Consider the following 15,835-nt stretch of genomic DNA (forward strand, 5'->3'; position numbering starts at 1 on the left):
TATATGAGCCTTGGGAGGAGGATTTGAAATCAAGTGTGGATTCCTCAGCCTCACTATAGCACAAAGTGGCACCATAAGGCACCAATTCAGAGGGTCTATTGAGCTCGGCGGCACAGAGCGAGGAGGGCATGGCTTGGTAAAAAAAAGAAGGCAAGATTAAAATAAAACAGCAAGTCAGTAGATAAAATGATAAGTGCAGAGGACAAACAATGACAAAACAACAAAACTGTCACCACATGGGGAAAAAAGACATATAAGAGACAATCATGCTTCTGCTGTATCTGTAAATCACCAATTCTTGTCACTATTATTTCAAAATAACTAAGGCTAGAAATAGAAATCCCATAAGTCAAGTGCCATTCAGAATCACTGTCTGTCCTCATGTTGTTTGCTAGCAGCTCCTGCTTTTATCATGGCTTGCTTTTTTGTGTTTTTTCTTCTTTTTTTTTTTTTTGACAAATATGTCGACTGTACTTCAGCAATCTCTTGGAAGGTGTCAGTGAAACTGCTACATGGAGAAAAGAGTAACAGCCTCACTGTGTATTGTCGAGATATTTGTTGATGTCAGGACATGCTATCTCCTAGAACTACTGCAAAAAAAGTACGATTTTGAACCCTAGCCTTTAACTTGTAACAGAGTATTTATAAATTGTTTCAATGCTACTTTTACAGCAATCTTAATACTCCTTCCACCTTTCATATCATTAAACATGAAACATTATAGCTGCAGTGTGCTCAATCCAAAGTGTGAACTTCCAAAAGGCCAGTGTGAAGCTCTGCAAGACTTCTCACTGCAAATCAAAAATAGGCAAGTGGCCGGTGTAAATCAGAGGGCAGCGCATTGTCCTATTTATCCTATTTATTAATTGTGACAGCTGACAGATGGAATCCACTCAGAGTGTTTTTTTTAGCTTGGTTGTTGAGGCAATTTGTGCATAAAGGGGATTGACTGGAACAACACCATATCTAATAATTCCATTATGCATCATATGGTTCTTGTGATTAATGAGATTTCAGTGAAGAATTTAGAGGATGCACAATAATCAGTATTCTGTGCAGAAACATTGTATGTGTGACTGTGAGACTTAAAAAGCTGGAAACGATCACTTCACATTGAAAAGCACTTGTACGTCATTAATGTAAATCAACATCATTTCCCCTTTGATTGTGTGAGTGATCTGAAATATGAAGATAGCACTGCATAGCATGATTATTTGTGAAGATTGTTTAATATAAAGGACTTATTAAACAAATAATGAGGTGGAGTATGGAGGACGAGCTGATATGATTAGTCTATTATTCAAATTTGATAATCAAACAATCTTTTGAATCATATACTAAGACCAAAATGCCAAAAGTTCACTGGTTTCAACCTCTCAGATGTGAATATTCTCTTATTTGGCCATATTGCTGAAATTTGTAACTGTAGCAGCAGGTATTAAGGGTTGTTTATGTCTGTGAGCGAAGAATTCAAATTAAAAAGAACAGGTAGCAGGTAAAGGGTAACAATCAATCACCAAAGTGTTCAATGAACTAGTGATATGCATGACTATACTTATTCAGTGTCAATGTAATGTTCTCTATCTTGTTTAGAGAAGCCTTTACAATTAAAGTTTATGGTGCTGCAATAGTTTGTGCTTCTCAATTCTTCTTCATTGAAAGTTTTAAATGGGATGTAATTGAGAAGAGCGTCTTTGCATGCAGACATAATTATAATATGCAAATGCTCCTCCTGTTTACAACGACACCCCCCATCCACCTTGATGAGATGCGACCAGAAATCCCTGGGGCTGTGGAGCCTCAGTTTAGGCCTCCACTGGTGGAGACAGAGCTGACTCCAATGAACTCGGGCTGTCAATAATTATGCCTGTATCCAGACAAGAGTCACACAAGGGCGGCTAGCAGTTCACTGCCTGCACCGTCTAATTGGCGTTTACGCTTTCCTGACAAAGTCATGTCCAGAAAATATCCTTACAGTGCACCGGCTCTGGGCAGATGTTTTTCTGAGGTAAGGACAGACTCAGGCGTTGTTTGTATTCCGTCACTGTTGTCAATGTCACATTGAGCCTCAACTAACTGTATTGTAATTATAATCCAGAGCTGCCACAAACAGTTATTTTCATTTCATTTTATAAAGCAACAATTGTTTGGTCCAGAGATAGTGGAAGCACCTATAATATATATCTACAACCTTAGTTAATATATTCATATTGCTTGTTTTGCCTGAGAAAACCAGACAATGTTTACTTTTTTGTCATTTTGCCATGAAGCGCTACTCAAACTGGGGCATCATGATGTCCTGGTGATTGAAATTAACATACTGTCATTATTGCAACATCTCCGGTTTGATTGTCAGCATGGGAGCTTTTTCTGCATGTCATTCCCCCTCTCTCTCCTGCCATTACCTTTCATCCCTCTACTATCCACCTATGAATAAAGGATAAATGTCAAAAATACTCAAATATAGCTAATAATACCTAATATGATAATAATACTTAATAACTTTTAAGAATAAAGACTCAATGAATCAAGTAAGACATTTGTTGCATATTAATTTTTCAATTTTAGGGGTTGAACCCACTGAATCTTTGACATTTTGTCTTAAAAGAGACTTACTCGGTTAATAATTTGCATGTTCCTAAAACACAAGATGACATTTGCAAATTGCTAAAACCCATAGATATTCAGGCTACTGTGACATAAGACAAGAAAAGCAACAAATCCTCACTCAACTGAGAAGCTAGAATTAGATAATAGTCTACATTGTAGTAAAAAAAGAAAACTTCAACTATAAATCAATTATCAAAATAATTGCAGATTAATTTTCTGTTGATGCATTAATAATTTCTGCTCCACTGTAATCTCACATGAATGAAGATTTTAATGGTCAGTGGTGGTTGCCATCACAGAGATCATCTGAGGAAAGCTGCCCTCTAAAAGGAAGCTATGACCACGTTATGATCTCAAGATTACATGAAGTAGGCCATATTTCATTTTGAGTGAATATAAGATGGCAGGTAATAGCACACTCCTGTACAGTTTAATGAATGCAGTTAAGACTCATACACATTATTCTCACAGAGGACACTTATTGAAGAGGCACCATTTGATTTGTATATTTAATTATTTTTTAAACTAGTCTCATGTGACATTTCTGTGATTTAGGAGATATTCTGAGTTAAAATAATTGTTGCCTTTTTAAAGCCCTTACTTCTAAGCCCTAATTAAAAAGTCCAACGCTATGTTGGTGTAAGTGAGTTGGAGTAAGTTTTTCTTTTTCTAAAGAAGACGGTGTTGTTGATTTTATGACTTTCTCCTAAGTTGCAAAGATGTATTGTCGTCCTGGCAGCTGGTTTTCCGGTGAGATGAGTTAAATACAGTGTTAAGAGCACAACAGCAGGAGCTTCACAGTCAGAAATAGGACGAGTTGTTTGAGACGGCACCTTCAGCTTTCTTTTATTCCCACTGCATTGCTTATGATGCTTTCTAAGCTGTTACTTTGAGTCTTTTCTAAGTGAGCAGCTGCTTTAAGAAATTAGTCCCTGCTTTTGTATTTTTATTAAAGAACCCTGTTGTGAATTTGTGAACCTGAAGAGCAGCACAGATTATCTTTTGTTCAGGTTTTCTGTCAATGTGTTTGAGAACACAAATACAAACACGACATTTATACTAGTACCTAGTACCCTGACCATGAAAACTAAGTTAATTTATTCATCTCTTTGTTTTCTCCTGTTTGGCACCTGCTGCTTTTTCTCTCTGTTCAGTATGTTCAGTAGATACATGGATGTTAGATCTGTAGTTGTGTTTCTGGATGTATTCTCCTGTGTTTGTGTGTGGGCGGCTGTGTCTTATAGTGTGCCCTCATGCCTTGTGCAGATTTGGGCTTGTATGCAAATTTTTGCCTCTTATGTTTAGTGAAAGCTAACATTTAATAATAGTATCTGTGTTCAGGACCAGGATTTTTTTTTGATGGATCGGGTCAGTTATATAAAGCCAGAGCCCTTTCAAATTGCCTGTTGGTAGGCCAGCTCCCGAGAACGTTTATTGCAAGATCTTCCAGAGCAGCACAATGTTGCCATCAGGGTTAGAACTAATGGTTATTACCTCCACCAAGGAGGATTATGGAAAAACTACAGGCCTGCTTTTTGTGAATTGCTGCTAGTGTGTAGCATGGGCCAAGGAAGAACCCGTTACATTTTGGAGCAGATCAGGACCCAACTCATAAACAAGCAATTAATAGTGGATCTGGACTGTTGCCCTTGGCAGAACTCTATAAGTGGCCTTTTAGATTTCATTAGTGATGAATCAATTCCTTTTTTGTCTAGTTAAAATGTCTGAAAAATTGTGACAAATGCCTGTCACAATTTCCCTTAGTCCAGTAATTACTTACTTTGTTTTGATGGTCTAAAATCCAAAAACATTATGTTACTAACTATATATAATTAACTACACTATAAATAACTTGGTTAAACAATTAATCAATTGTCAAGATTGTAATCCTTGCAGCTGTACTTGCCTGCATGGACACCATGGGACAGAGAACCCCAATATAGCTGGTTGTCACTGATACATATTCTGAAACCTGATAATATGCAGACTCACACTGATGAAATATACCTAAACACACCCAGGAAAAGCAATATGGTCACACTATAGCTCAGAATCAAAATGCACAATAATCAGTGAGGAGTCTCCAAACTGAAGGGAGGTCAAAAACACTCCCACCAATAGGAGGGCAGACGACAAGCCAGCAGCATTATCTCTGAAAAAACCTTCTCCTGGCACAAGGACACCTCTGTTACAATATGAAACTGTCTTCACTGACTGCAGCAAAAAAAAAAAAAACTACAAACAGCACACCCGCCTCTGCCCAAACAGCCGCTGCTATGAAACAAAGCAGCTCCTTATCGCGCACACTCTTAGCATTTAAATGAACTTTTTAAGTTTATTCATGCTTGTTTTCCTAACCATTCGAATACACCTCTAATATAGATGAGAGTCATCGGTCCACAAGGAGACCTACCTAGCTGTCAAATATATTAAATATGTCTTTACTTAGTCTGATATGCAGTTAAAGCTGTATTATGGGAAATGAAAAATAAAACATAAATTATGCAGGACTTTAAAATATTTACATTTTTCTACAATTTACTGTTCTGCAAAATGATTCTCAGTCATATACAGCTTTAATTGTGATGACATTAATAATAAAAATGTAGACATAAATAATATTAAATAATTATTTCAGATATAATAAATAACAAAAACAGGGCGTGCTATTTAATCAGCATTTATTTTTGACTGAAATTTAATCCAAATTCAAAATCTTATGCTACTCAGATCTCATATTCAGGTTGTTTCTGCAGGTCTACAGGTTGTTTTTTTTTACCGTTCAGATATAATTCTGCCTTTTGTAGCCAACGGCAGCAAATGTCAAAGGAAGCTCAATGGAATTAAGGGTGTGGGAATTAAAAAAAACTTGAACACAGTGTTGAATGTCAGGTTCACTCCTGGGTAGCTGGGGGGGGGTCTAAATCTTCAAATTTCAGTTATAACAAATTATAATGCTCAACTCTATATATTCAGATATATATAAGGATGAACTTTAATTTGAGTTTACAAATAAAGTTTACTTGTAAAGCCAGTTTGTAAAGCTCTTCACAGCTCCATATGTTTAAAGGCGTATACATACAGTATGTGGATATTTACGTGTACATGTCTGTTTCATGGGCATAATTATTTGCATGGGTGTATGTAGATGTGTGATTTTTTATTGTAGTTGATAAGCATTTCTGAATATGTGTATACTGTTCTTACTACCTTAAGTACTTTATCTCGGTAATCCCCTGTGAAAGGTTGAGCTCTGCATGAGTGGACACAAAAACAACCCTAAACTCCAGTTCACCCTGTGTTCTCTCCTGTTGTCTACATATCGATTTGATGGCCGCCTCTAATATTAAGCAATGAATCAGAAATAAAAATGTGAGGCGGAGCTGCCCTTTCCTTTTAATTTCCTCTGCCGTTCATACATCTGTTTATGTCCCGTCTTACCTCCTCAGCACCCATTAAGATTGAAGCCATGCTTTTCGGGCTCAACATCATCTTAATGCAATTCAAAGACCTACATTCTACACCAGAGTTGCCGTGGCAACAAAGTCCCCCCCCCCACCCTGAGATGCTGAAAGATCAATAGAGTATCCTCAACCGTGTGGCAGGAAATGCTCTGGCACAGATGGTCCTCTGAGAAACCGTGAGCTTTGTGGCCTAGTTAGCATCTGCAAACTAACACAATCAAGCAAGGTCACTGTTCTATTGACATTTAATAAACTTGGGGAAAAATATTAAATTAATCTGAACCAAAGATCATAGCATTGTTGAAATTCTCTCTCCCCGCTGTTGCTCTAATACAGGATTTAACAGGAAGTGTGATCTGCACTCTTGTAGCCTACTTTATTGTTTCAGCTTTACCAGCGTTTTTAAAAAGGGAAATTCGGGGGAATTAATTTAGACAAGGCAGGCACACTGTGCTGCCAACAATAAAGGAGCGTTGCTAAATAAATATATTCTCTCTGGGGGGATTGAACAGTCTTTCACACAGTGTACTAGCTAGTGTGTGTTTTTGCACATGGAAATGGTTTAACTTCAGTATACATGCGACTAGAAGCAGAAAATAACAGTACGCATGTTGTATTTTTATCTTGCTTGTATATGGTTTTCTTCAATTAATTGCACAGGAGAAATGGTTTTCAATTTGAAGTCATTAATGTGATTCTATTTTAAAAAGGGGAGTTATTGCTCTGCCTGCAGAGTCAGGGCAAGGAATGAAGGAAGTGTAAACACAATCCAAGAGAGAGGTTGGGCCCAGTGTCTAATAGATCCAGTCTAATGGTCTACTGAAATGTAGTGTAAAGTAGAGGAAATCCAACAGTCAGTGTCGAGTAAATTTGATGAACAACCTTTGAGAAACTATCCCACTGGTTTGAACTTGTACTTCAAGCTGTTCCACTTCCTTCAGAAAATGACATCATACAAACCCAGATTTTAATGAGAGCTCTGATTGGACAGCAGTATTTCATAGTTAACGAGGTGCCCTGTTGTCTGTCAGACAGTAACCAGCCAACTGTCTGTGTGTGTGTGAAAGGGAAAAGCAGCTTGGAATTTTCATTGCTGACTGACAAGTGCAATGCAGGTTGATATAAAATGACATCAATGCAATGGCATTTCCTCACTTGTCTCGCTATCTTGAACATGCATAATAACTCCACTAACTTCTATCAGGGCAAGTTTTGTCTAGTTTAAGACGTTAGTGAAGTCAGAAGGTAAAGCTTGAGCTTGGCTTGTGCTTTATTTCTGCTATGCTGCTGTACATGTGCCATTTTTCAAGTCAAATGTAATTCAGGGCTTTTGGTACTGTGAGAAGTAGATGCTTTTGCTTTAGGCCCAGTGGGGGACAAAATCACTGGTGTCAAAGACGTCAGCACCTACTGAACATGGTGGAACGTAGATAAAGAGGCTCTAAAATTAGTCATGACAAATTGGATGTAGCATCAAAAATGGTGAAAAACAGATGCTATTTGTGTTTAAAATCCACAGCTCGCCATTCCTGTGCGAATTGAAACAATTATGCTGCGCCTCTAAAAAAAGAGACACTGCTGGTGATTGACACATTCGATCAGGCAGGGATCAAAAGCATCACTGTGTAGGGTTGGGTGGGGTAGTGAGCTGTAGCAACCTCTACTGTATGTCATTCTGTGAACCTAGAAAAGCAAAGTCAGTTGTCATCCCTGTACTTTATCGCCATTAACAGGCTCTCTCATCAACAGTGCAGTTTAAGGCATTAGCAATCAAGATGGATGCCAAAGAGGGTAAAACCACGGCAATGTGGCATCAGCACATCACAGTTTGTGTTCCACTGGGGTCTCTTATGGTTATTACAGCCAAGGATCACTTTTTACTCCTGTCACCACAGGCGTGTTCTCTCCAAGACTGAAATCAATACCTCTAAATGGGAATCAGAGAATCAGAACATCCTCAATGCCCCCATCGGATGGGCAAGAAAACAAGCTGTATTTCCTCTGTTTTCGCCTCTGCTTTTTACTGCTGTGATTTACATGACAGGTTTCTGTCTAATTTTGCAGTACATCTCAGAGGCAAACAGAACACAGAGAGCATGAAAAGGTCATAAAAATCCTTGAGCCTTCTTGACAAGTGCCCTTTTCTACCTTTAATTCTCCATCCTGATGTGGAAATCAGAGCAAGAAAAACATGCAAGCTTTGTTATATGATGGAAATGATCACAGAATATAGTTATCTAATGCTGTGTTTCCACTGCATGGTATTGCTTGGCTTGACTCTGCTTGACTCTAATTGCTTTTAGTACCAGGTTTTTTTCTTGATTTGGTTTTCCATTGCAGATAATAATGTATGCAGGATTCTTAGCTGATCATCATGGTGATGCTGCCGTGACACACAGGGATGATGGAGGCTTCCTGCCTTGATACCTTGACAAACTATAAACCTACACATTACATTTACACACACACGTACATTTACTGCTAAACTGCTAACCTCTCTCCGGCACTCTTTCTCTCTTGCTCAACCGCACTCTTCTGCTACATACACACCTTATGCGCTACCCTACTCCTTAAAGGAGCTATGCCACTCTTAAAACAGAGGATATTGAAAGGATTGTGTTCTTGTTATGTCTATCAATTGACCACAGTGTGTTTTTTTGCGGGCTGCTATTTGTTTAAATTGAGTGAATAAAAAATCTCAGGTTTGTGCAGGATGTCTCGTGTTGCGCAAATGACAATTCTTTTGTTGATTCTCTAAGTGGTCTGCAGTGCTTTCAGTCTTCTTGGTAGTATCAGCTCAGCTCGCATCTCAGCTTGACAGAGGTGATATTAACAAAAAAAGTACCAGGTATGGTTCCAAGTGAGTAGAGTCGAGCCAAGCCATAGTACACAGTGGAAAAGGGGCATAAAATAGGAAAACTGTCCTGTGATCATTCAAGAAATTATATTGTTCAGTGGTGATGCAGCCTGGTGGCACAAAAAACATTCTGTTATTTCCATTAAAAGGCTACAGAGACATGGGCTTCTGACAGTGTTAGGCACAGCCTTTCATCATCCCAGGTGCCATTATTTCAGAAAAACTCTATTTCATTTTGTGATTGATACCTTGCTGGCAGTCTCAGCGATGTTGGTCAGAGCCTGGATTTTTGCAGCAGGCTCTCATAAAGGCCATGATGCTATTTATTAATTCAAAGATCTCTATTTTTTGACTCAGTGTCTCTCCTATTTCCCTTTGTCTGTCTCACACACAGGACCTGGAAACTGATCAACGATGGAGCGGCTGGTTGTGTGCGTGCTGCTGTGTGCAGCTCTGGTGAAGGGATACAGCTGCCCCGGCCGCTGCATCTGCCAGCACCTGTCCCCTACTCTGACTCTGCTCTGTGCTAAGACTGGGTTGTTGTTCGTCCCCCCCACAATTGACCGCAAGACCGTTGAGCTGCGACTCACCGACAACTTCATCACCGTCATCCGCAGGAAAGACTTCTTCAACATGACTAGTTTGGTCCACCTCACCTTATCCCGTAACACAATCAGCCAGATTACCCCCCACGCCTTTGTTGGCCTGCGATCCCTGCGGGCGCTGCACATGGATGGAAACCGCCTCAGTGTGATAAAGAACGATCACTTTAAAGGCCTGATCAACCTGCGGCACCTCATCCTTGGAAACAACCAGATCCACCAGGTGGCCCCTACCTCCTTTGATGAGTTTGTTTCCACCATAGAGGACTTGGATCTTTCCAATAACAACCTGCGCAGCCTTCCCTGGGAAGCCATAGCCAGAATGACCAACATAAACACACTCACACTGGACCACAATCTGATTGATCACATTGGAGTGGGGACCTTTACGCTGCTCACCAAACTGGTCCGTCTGGACATGACCTCTAACAGGCTGCAGAAGCTGCCACCAGACAGCCTCTTCCAGCATGCACAGGTGCTTTCTGACGCCAAGGGCTCTAGCTCCTCCACTCTGGCTGTGAGCTTTGGTGGAAACCCTCTTCACTGTAACTGTGAGCTGCTGTGGCTTCGCAGGCTAACAAGAGAGGATGATCTGGAAACCTGTGCATCACCAGAGCACCTCATGGACAAGTATTTCTGGTCCATCCAAGAGGAGGAGTTTATCTGCGAGCCTCCGCTGATCACCAAGCACATTTCCACTAAGCCCTATGTGATGGAGGGGCAGGGTGTGACTCTTAAATGCAAAGCCGTGGGTGATCCAGATCCAGATATTCACTGGCGGTCACCAGACGGCAAGCTGGTGCATAATAACTCCCGCACCATCCTTTATGATAATGGCACCCTTGATATTCTCATCACCACACTGAAGGACAGCGGGGCTTTTAATTGTGTGGCGTCAAATGCCGCAGGCATCGCCACAGCTGCTGTTGAGATCAACATGATCCCCTTACCCTTGTTTGTTAACAACACAGGGCACATGCGTGAGGACCCTGGCCTCTCAGACATCACCACCTCCTCCAAGTCTGGCAATGACACCAAGGGCTATGACAAGCAGGACAGGAGGGTGATGGTCACGGAGCTGACCTCCTCGTCGGCTGTGATTCGTTGGCCATCTGAGCGGCATATCCCCGGCATCAGGATGTACCAGATTCAGTACAACAGCACGGCAGATGATACTTTGGTGTACAGGTAAGCCACGGTGGAGGGGGTGGATGAAGATAGGGAAGGGTGAGAGAACAGGGACGTGAGGAAAGGTGAGACATCTGGAGTTACCATCTGCTGAATGACAAGGCGGTCCATTACAGCAGATTGACAGATCCCAAAGATGCAAAATGATTAAGTATGTTCAAAAATAAGCAGAACCCCTATAGTGTAATCTGGTGGATACTCTGAGGGGGAATATTTTTCCATAAATTAGAATACATTCAAATGGATTGCAAAATGTATAAGATGTACAGATTGAATAGACACTTTTTGATCTCTGACATTTGAGTTGATGCAATCATCTGAATAGATTGTGGAATCCACCACTCTAAAAGACTTAAGGGCCTTCTCAGTATCATTAAAACATAATATGACAATAAACAATATCATGAGGGGCAACTACTTCACTGCATGTAACTGTTTGTATCATTAGGAAGTGTCTGGTTTAATTGGTAGCAACACAGAGTGTGATTAGATGTGGTTGTCTGATGATTTGGTTGCAGCAGTAGAAGAAGTATTCAGATCATTTCTTTACAGCGGATTAAATAGCCATATCACAATACAGAAAAACACCCCATTACCAGTAAAGGTTCTGAATTTAAAATTTGACTTCAGTAAAAGTGTACAAGTATTATCAACAAATTAAAAAAATAAAAGTACTCATTCTGCATAAAAATGGCCCCTGAGAGTGATACGTCATTATCAAGCACTTCCGAACACTGATGCAACAATGTGTAAGCATTTTACTGTTGTGGATGGTCAAGATGGAATTAGTTTTAACTACTTTAACTACTCTAAGCCAAACAGGTTGAAAACCAATGGTTTAATTTTGAAAAAAGCACCGTATTCTATAAAATTACCATATTTTTGATGTAAAATAATAATCCAAAAAGTAAATAGTAATTGTATTTGTCAAAGGTCCAACATTTGTGTTGTTAAGGAGAAATATAGCATGTAAAGTAAAACGGAAATAAGCAAAGTAAAAGTACCTCGTAACTGTTCGTATGCACAGCACTATCACTATACACCACAGAGTATTAACAATAACATGTACCACAAGTATCAAAAGTAACATTTCTTATCCAAAATTGCCCCCTTCCTGTGTGTTTTGTTATTAATTATTGATAATTAAATTTAATTAATAATCTTTATTATTGAAGCATTAACATGTTTGCAGTATTTTGATGTCAAAGTATCTCACTGAAAATACATCAAAATTGTACTGAGGTTCTGTACTTGAGTTACTTCCCATCATTGCATCAAAAAGAGAAATGCCGCGTAAAGCACAGGGTTAATATACCATGTTAGGTTGCAGTATGCCATTTTCAGTGCAGATATGGAGAAAACTGGCAAAATTAATAAACCTGATTAACAATTGAAACCTGCTCATGGTTAACCAATTGAGCTCACTCATTTGCAAACCTTAATCAAACATGGCTTTAAATATGAGAATAAGTTTGATGGGTTTCTTATACAATATGTGACGCACATGAACTGAATCTGACACTGAAAAGTATTTCAGGATTTATGTATGCATGGAGCGAGGTAATAATAGTGGTTGACTTTCTTTTTTTTTTTTTTTTTTTACGTTTTATCAGATATAATGAGTTGCTCTCCTGTATAATTTTCTCATTCAGTTTAGGCATGGAGCTGAGTGTTGTTTTGTCTTTAGGTGGTACATTATTACCTACAAATGATAACCATCAAAGTCCCCCTTTAGGGAAAAGGAACAAGCTTCTAATTATATTAACGCCAGTGTTGACCTGAAGACAATGCCTTTCTCCGTTGTATTTAGAGTCGTGTAATCTTGCAGTTGCCAACAAAATGTGACCTTAGGTATTCACACATCAAAACTGCCTTCACGTCATGCGTCACTTGTCCTGCAGCCTGCAGCTGTTGTGGCATATTCTTTAGACAGCGAGCCTCCTCTGCCTTGTTTATCACCTTGCAGAACACCCTTGCTGTCATTTTTTACTCAAAGCCAATACAACATCCCAATGTGATTTTATAATATAACATATTCTCTCTTAAAGTCAGCTTTAATGAAGGGCTGTGCTTTTTATGTTTGTCTACCAGAATGAGTTATACTTAATGCTAGAGCTGCGTTGGCCCTGTTGTCTTTTTGTTGTGTGGAGTTGACACCTTTGTGTGATTTAATACACCTTATGCAAAACGGTAAATGTGGGCGTTGTAGCTCCGATGATTAATTGTCTGCATTTTCACCACCACACTATGTTTCTTTTCTCTGCAGAATGATCCCATCTACCAGCAAGAACTTCTTAATCAATGATCTGGCCGCAGGGCGGGAATATGACCTTTGTGTGCTGGCAGTTTACGACGATGGCATCACATCATTAACGGCCACGCGTGTTGTAGGCTGTGTGCAGTTTCACACGGCCAGCGAGGTCAGCCAGTGCCGCTTCATGCACAGCCAGTTCCTAGGAGGCACTATGATCATCATTATTGGTGGTATAATTGTTGCTTCAGTGCTGGTTTTCATTATCATCCTGATGATCCGTTACAAGGCCTACAGCAGCCCAGAGGACAACAAGACCAAGGTCAGCTCCAGCATGCACTCCCAGACCAATGGCAGCCAGCAGCGGCTCCAGCGCTCTGCCTCCAAGCAGCCCTCTGATGAGGGTCAGCATGAAGCCCAGGTGCCCAAAGAGTGCATGGCGCTGGTGCTGAGGGTGGACAATGAGAAGAGGGAGGATGCAGCGGCCACCACAGCGATCCTGGAAGTGGAGCTGCCTCCACTGACTGCAGATAAGATGAAGAGAAGAACCAGCCTGGATGCACAGCGCTCTGGCCCGCCCTCTGAAGACACTCAGACGGACAGTAGCCTGACGGGCTCCACTATGTCTCTCTGTCTCATAGGCCCCAATGCTGGCACCAAGGAGGCCCCCAGGCTCAAGGACAAGAAGAGTGCTCTGGCCAACATGGGATTGCTCCCTAATGAGCTGGCACGAACTAGGCACAGATTCTCTTTTGACGGGGGGGATTACTCCATTTTTCAGAGTCATAGTTACCCACGCAGAGCGAGGACGAGGTGGCACAAATCCACCAACCAGCTCAACATGGAGTCATCGCCGCTCGCCAACAGGAGAGTTACGTTCAGCAGCACAGAGTGGATGCTTGAGAGCACAGTCTGAGGAAAGCATTGTAGCCGGGGGAAAAAAAACAAAACAAAACAAAAAAAAACGGCTCAGCCACACACAAACATACACATGTAAAAACACAAATATGTCTACATGCCATATAACAGACACTTTTCCTTCGCACAGCAAGTGATAAACACAAGCACATGTACTTACACATGCAAACTTTCTGTGAGTTGCTGGAGAAGAACACAGTCTCCATTCATCCTGCCTCCCCATCATACTCCCAGAGAGGTTTGTTGGCCATGTCCTTTCGTTATGCAGCAGTGCCTTATTCTAAAAAAATGTACGAATGGAGGATGCTGCTCACTGTAGTCATAAACCTTCCTCTCTATCATTGCGTTCCAACCTCATTATGGGAAGTATTTCTTTGAATTTTTAATTTTCTCCTTTTTTGTGACAAGACATGCCAAGGGGGTGTGGCGTTTGGATGTGACTGTTTAATTGTTTAAAAAAACTTTTAAAAACCCCAAAAAAAACAACTTCATAACTGTAAAGTGAACAGCCAGGTATCCTGTTATGTCAATCATGTTTTCAGTTCTTTCAAAACAAAAAAAATTGCACAGAAGACACGAGATACAAGGACAAGTATCACCACCAGTCTATACAATGATAATGATAAAAAAAAATAAAAAAAAAGAACAGGATTTTACACGTGCCGATTTCTAATGTTAGCATAGAGAGGATGGACCTGGAAGCCAAGCGTGGATTCCTGTTTGATGGTCGGACAGTATGGTGTTAAATAGGTATTGTTCCAGATGTGACTGTATATTAATCGGTACTGTATCTGGCTGGTCTAGATAAAAAGACAACAAACAAAAAAGACATATATAAGTATATTAAAACATTGGTGTATGTGTACTAACTATGTAAGTAAGTAAGTCATATGTCACATGACTTTTTACAAAGCATTTGGGTGTTGGCTGCAAGTTTTTACATTAAAAACCTGTGTCATCACACCTCTCCCTATTTAGTATGTCAAAGTTTGGACCATTTATCCCCTCACGAAGGGTATTAAATTTTTTGTGTGGGTTAACTGTATCAGTGGCGTTTTCTTCTTGTGCTTTAGGAGCAGCTGTATGTGTCCCCTGCAGGGAGGGACTCGCGAATTGAGAGGATAAATATTTGATTCCTGACTACTATTTATAAGGCTTCTGCAAAAGCTGCTTGACGACTACGGAGCCGAGTGTGGGTGTGGGGCGATTAGGGACCTGATAACTGGACATGATGCTGAATTCAAATGCAGTCAGCTGTTATTAACAAGGGTGTATGATTTGTAGCTCCCACTGGGGGGGGACAAAGCGCTGTGAAGCTTTTATAACATTGTTAGCAGAACGCCTGTGTAGAATCCTGCTTTTAAGGTTCAGTGTTTCTCAAGCTTTAATTCTTAGACAGACTGAAAGCTTTGATCTTTCAGCCGCATCTCATGGCCTTTATTGTGCTTACCCACTTGTCATGGCGAGTGGAGAAGACAAGTTTATAAATACTTAAATGATAAATATGATAAAAACAGAATCTATGATGACATTTTGTATGACTAAGCTATACAGTTCAATATAACTATGTTATATTGTATTGTACATCATTCATCAACTGTTTATACACCATTATATATTCCGTAATACTTAAAAATGTACTTATATCTGCTTAAAGCTACATTATAATGTGCTATAAACCATTGTCTATGTACTGCGTATGAATGCTTAATGCTGGGGTGAAATTAAGTGTCACCGAAAAGGCGTGACAGTAGGAGAAGATATGATCGGGGTGGATGAGGGATATTTGTTTGCTGACATAGAACTACAGAAACCACCCCTCTCCTTCTGATTACAGCTACTTAGCACAAGCTGAGATGAAACAGAGCTGCGTGGACAGCAAAGAGATAAAATATGGAGCAGAGAGATAAGCCACACTGGAGGTTTTCAATCCCCTTGAATCTCC

At 40.2% G+C, this 15,835-nt stretch overlaps 1 protein-coding gene across 1 annotated transcript in view; it reads left to right on the plus strand.

Moving 5' to 3' along the window:
* Positions 1-14,536, plus strand: part of lrfn1 (leucine rich repeat and fibronectin type III domain containing 1) — a 95,393-nt gene extending 80,857 nt beyond the window's left edge. Inside the window, exons 4-5 of the mRNA XM_070829139.1 lie at positions 9,326-10,721; positions 12,988-14,536. Of these exons, the coding sequence (XP_070685240.1) occupies positions 9,346-10,721; positions 12,988-13,888 (2,277 nt within the window). The 5' untranslated portion in view covers positions 9,326-9,345 and the 3' untranslated portion in view covers positions 13,889-14,536. The remainder of the gene's footprint in view (positions 1-9,325; positions 10,722-12,987) is intronic.
* The last annotated feature ends 1,299 nt before the right edge of the window (positions 14,537-15,835 follow it).

This window comes from Pempheris klunzingeri, chromosome 4, assembly GCF_042242105.1.
Source record: "Pempheris klunzingeri isolate RE-2024b chromosome 4, fPemKlu1.hap1, whole genome shotgun sequence".
Classification (NCBI taxonomy): Eukaryota; Metazoa; Chordata; class Actinopteri; order Acropomatiformes; family Pempheridae; genus Pempheris; species Pempheris klunzingeri.